A 4,777-nucleotide genomic window follows, 5' to 3' on the forward strand; every position below is an offset into this window, starting at 1 on the left:
GTGGAAGGGAGCCCACGCGGCGCCTGAAAATGGAAAGCCATTGAAGGCAGCTCTGGGCTGGGACCGCCCGTCGGACCCGGCGGGGGGGATTCCAAAGAGACCGCCAGGAAGCCCAGGGCTTGGAGTTCCCGCTCCCCGGAGCCCGGGTCGGCCTCTGTCGCCGTCTCGGAGCTCCGCACACCTTGTAAGGGGGAGGCAAGCTGCTCGTAGCCCCGCACCCCAGGAGGCGCGCTCCGAGTGAAGCCGCCACCGTGCCGCCTCTGCCTCGGCGTGGAACAAACGGTTAAAGATTTTGGGCAGCGCCTCGCGGGGGGAGGAGCCAGGGGCCCAATCCGCAATTAAAGATGAACTTCGGGTGAATTAATTTGTCTGACCAAGCTAACGTGAGCAGCAACCTGGGCCGCCTATAAAGCAGGCGCGCGGCGGGGTTCGGAGCGCTGGCGGCGGCGGCAGGTGGCGCGGGAGGCCGCGACGCGCCATGGGGCTCCCGGCGCTGCTGGCCAGTGCGCTCTGCACCTTCGTGCTACCGCTGCTGCTCTTCCTGGCCGCGGTCAAGCTCTGGGACCTGTACTGCGTGAGCGGCCGCGACCGCAGCTGCGCCCTCCCTTTGCCGCCCGGAACTATGGGCTTCCCCTTCTTCGGGGAAACACTGCAGATGGTGCTACAGGTAAGGGAGCTCGGGCGCGACGGGACGATTCTCAGGAGCCCCAGTCGGCTCCGGGCTTCCATGAAGCCGGGGTAGGCGTCCCCGCGAGGGAGGTGACTACGGCTGGGACCCGGGCTAGCCCGAGGCGCGGCGCTCCCCGGCGCCCCCTCACGCCCGCCTCTCTCCTCCGCTCTCCTCTCCCAGCGAAGGAAGTTCCTGCAGATGAAGCGCAGGAAATACGGCTTCATCTACAAGACGCATCTGTTCGGGCGGCCCACGGTGCGGGTGATGGGCGCCGACAACGTGCGGCGCATCTTGCTCGGGGAGCACCGGCTGGTGTCGGTCCACTGGCCCGCGTCGGTGCGCACCATCCTGGGCTCCGGCTGCCTCTCCAACCTACACGACTCCTCTCACAAGCAGCGCAAGAAGGTGAGGGCGGGGGTGGCGGGGCCTGGACGGGAAGGGGGACCCCAGCGGCTGGGGGGGTTCTAGGAGATAGATGCCGGGCGAGCGCCAGCTGCAGGTGACCCGCTCAAGGCCACTTTAGCCGGGAAGTGCCTTGGGTCTGGCGGGGGTGGGGATGGCTGGAAGGGGATGCCGGCAGGCGAGGGGGGCGCTTTTAACACTCTCCCTCCTCGGAGCTCAGGTGATTATGCGGGCCTTCAGCCGCGAGGCGCTCCAGTGCTACGTGCCGGTGATCGCCGAGGAAGTGGGCACTTGCCTGGAACAGTGGCTGAGCCGCGGCGAGCGCGGCCTCCTGGTCTACCCCCAGGTGAAGCGCCTCATGTTCCGCATCGCCATGCGCATCCTGCTGGGCTGTGAGCCCCGGCTGGCGAGCGGCGGGGACGCCGAGCAGCAGCTGGTGGAGGCCTTCGAGGAAATGACCCGCAATCTCTTCTCGTTGCCCATCGACGTGCCCTTCAGCGGGCTGTACCGGGTGAGGGAGCGTGCAGGGTGAGGAGCAGGGGGCGCGGGGGCGCGGGGGCCCGGCCTCTGCTCACTGCCGTGCGCTCTCTGCGCTCAGGGCTTGAAGGCGCGGAACCTCATCCACGCGCGCATAGAGGAGAACATTCGCGACAAGATCTGCGGGCTGCGGACGGCCGAGGCGGGCGGCGGCTGCAAAGATGCGCTGCAGCTGTTGATCGAGCACTCGTGGGAGAGGGGAGAGAGGCTGGACATGCAGGTGAGTGGCGACTTCAGGAAGGGGCGCTGCGGAATTTGGTCCCCTGGCTTTCCAAGCGCGGTTACCCCAAAGCGCACGTCCGGCCTCCAGAGTGGGCAGACCGCCCAGACACCGGGGATGGGACCCGGAAGGTCGGGACACTGGGTCCGGAGAGCCGTGGGAGAGGCTGCAGCGGAACAGGGAGCGTCCCCTAGCCCGACCAGGTTTTACAGGGAAAGTTGGAATTTGCAAAGTGTAAATAAAGAATGTTGGGCGATTTTAATACAACCAAGGCTTTCATTCAAGAATTCCCTGTGTAGTGAGATTTTACTGGCTTTCCTGCTCTAGCTGAACTAAAGGGACTATGCGTTTTGTTTAAAAAAATGTAACTTTCCTTGGCTTTCTGTCAGCAAACTTTCAGCCCTTCTCATCTTTTTTCCAGAACCTTCAGTTCGGTTCTAAGTAATTGCTGTGTAAAATTGCACGCAGACCTGTAAAAAAAAACGCTTGTCTTATTCCATTCTTAGGCACTAAAGCAATCTTCAACGGAACTCCTCTTCGGGGGACATGAAACCACAGCTAGTGCCGCCACATCTCTGATTACTTACCTTGGGCTCTACCCCCACGTTCTCCAGAAAGTTCGAGAGGAGCTGAAGAGTAAGGTAGGGGGACACTGGGGTTCACTATCAGCTTAAGAAATTCAGCTGCTCCCTGGCCGACTTGCCGATATGTAAGTGTGCTGCCTTCTCTGACTATTTTGCAAAGTGCAGGGCCCAGGGCTGGGTGGGCCGGTGGGGAGAGAAAATTAGCTTTGTGAATAAAAAGGAAGGAACTTTGAGCTGTGGTCCCACTCAGGCAGGGCTTGATCCTTGTATTCCTACCCCTACTCCACTTTTCGCAGTTCGTTGGAGATTTTCAGATAGATTCCACTTTCTTGAATTTATGTGTCCAAGGGCATGAATGGGGGACTCCTAAGTGGTGGTGATAGTGGTGGTGGTGATGGGGGCGGGGTGAGGGGGGGGAGAATCTAGGTGGTTCTAAGTGAGGAACAGCATTCTCTTGGAATTGTAAATAGATAGTGGATTTGGGCCAAGGGGTGGAGGCAAATGGTCATTAGCTGCTCACAGTTTCCCCCTCACCCTCTCCCATCATGGGGCCCTTTGGGTCTAGCCGCCACTTAAGCCCTGTTTACGTCTGCTGGGCTGATTTTATTGGAGCACAAAATAACCGTTCACCTCTGTATGACTGTTTTGATAGGGTTTACTTTGCAAGAGCAATCAAGACAACAAGTTGGACATGGAAATTTTGGAACAGCTTAAATACATTGGGTGTGTTATTAAAGAGACCCTTCGCCTGAATCCCCCAGTTCCAGGAGGGTTTCGGGTTGCTCTGAAGACTTTTGAATTAAATGTAAGTTAAAAGTTCTCTTCCCGCCACCCCCCCCCCCCACACACACTCCTTTTGTTGTGGTTTTAAATCTCCCCTTGGCTTCCCTGCACATTGGCTTACATTTCGTATACTTTTGATACCATTATCCTGCCCCATGTGGACACGTGTTTCGGTAGTCTGAAGGTCTGTCTGTCCTGTCTCTCTCCTCACACCCCTTTTTTTCAACTCATAATTCCTCCCATTATCAGTGATGGCTTTTTTTGTTGTTGAAAGTTAAGATTCCCATTTGTCAGCCCTGGGGGCCTCATAATCTTTTGCAGGGCTACCAGATTCCCAAGGGCTGGAATGTTATCTACAGTATCTGTGATACTCACGATGTGGCAGACATCTTCACCAACAAGGACGAATTTAATCCTGACCGATTTCTGCTGCCTCACCCGGAGGATGCATCCAGGTTCAGCTTCATTCCATTTGGAGGAGGGCTGAGGAGCTGTGTAGGGAAGGAGTTTGCAAAAATTCTTCTCAAAATATTTACAGTGGAGCTGGCCAGGCATTGTGACTGGCGGCTTCTAAATGGACCTCCTACAATGAAAACCAGTCCCACCGTGTACCCTGTGGATGATCTCCCTGCGAGGTTCACCCGTTTCCAGGGGGAGATCTGATGGGTTCGAGGGCCCAGAACTCAGACCTATTTGAAGTGTACATGAGTTTTTACACAGTGTCATGTTGATTTTATTATATTTAATTTCTAAATGTATATTATAATATTTATGTGTCTCCACTACAGTACCACCGTCTTTAAATATTAAAATAATGAATTTGGATAGTTTCCAAATAAAGTAAAATCTGAAGGTGTTTGTCTTGCATTTAAGATTCCTGTGGGGCGGGGGGGGAAACTCCCTGGTTTTATATTTGTATATTTAACCTGATTTCGAAGTGTCTACATGAATGGCTTTATTTGTTATCTGTGCATATCTATTTTCTTGCGAGGAAGAAACTTTAGCTGTTATTTCTCTTAACCATTATTAGAAAACATAATGTATGTGTGTGTGTGAGTTAGTCCAAAGGTAACTTTGTAAATGTTTCTATGGTTTAGATACCCTATTTGGAAAATCTATCAAAGTGAATTTTAGATTTTTTTTTTTGCTTGCTTTGCTTTAGGGAAAGATGGATTTGAAAAGGTAATACTTTGAGAACTATCATACTCTAACGTAACACCTTCAGCCATAAACTTGTTATGTTTAATAAACATAATAAATCCATGTTGTTGCATAGTGCCAGCCCTGTTTTTCTGAAGGATTCAGGTAAGAGAAAGCTGGTCACTCTGATTACGGACAGTTATTGACCAAAATGAGACCAGAGGTTGCATGTGAAAACAGTATTGGAAGAGGCCAGCCTCTGGTTTAGATAAGCTAGTCCAGGTTTTCTTTATTGAAAATAAGGCAGGAGGAGTAGATTTAGCAAGCTGACAGATAAAGTTTTTATCTATGCCAGGCAATAGGGTGTGAGCCTGACATGACTGATAAAATGGCCCAGTCATGACCCTGTGAACCTTGGCTAACCTCCGGGAAAGCACAGTT

General features: G+C 53.7%; 1 protein-coding gene across 1 annotated transcript; it reads left to right on the forward strand.

Annotated features, from left to right (window-relative positions):
- The first annotated feature begins 263 nt into the window (after nucleotides 1-263).
- Nucleotides 264-4,417, forward strand: LOC116649558 (cytochrome P450 26A1). The gene is made up of 7 exons (XM_032432488.1): nucleotides 264-667; nucleotides 851-1,075; nucleotides 1,293-1,583; nucleotides 1,671-1,829; nucleotides 2,336-2,470; nucleotides 3,066-3,218; nucleotides 3,518-4,417. The coding sequence occupies exons 1-7, from the start codon at nucleotides 479-481 to the stop codon at nucleotides 3,857-3,859; spliced, it is 1,494 nt and encodes a 497-aa protein (XP_032288379.1). The 5' UTR covers nucleotides 264-478; the 3' UTR covers nucleotides 3,860-4,417.
- Nucleotides 4,418-4,777: the final 360 nt, after the last annotated feature.

Source organism: Phoca vitulina, unplaced genomic scaffold (assembly GCF_004348235.1).
Source record: "Phoca vitulina isolate PV1807 unplaced genomic scaffold, GSC_HSeal_1.0 scaffold48, whole genome shotgun sequence".
In the NCBI taxonomy this organism is placed as follows: domain Eukaryota; kingdom Metazoa; phylum Chordata; class Mammalia; order Carnivora; family Phocidae; genus Phoca; species Phoca vitulina.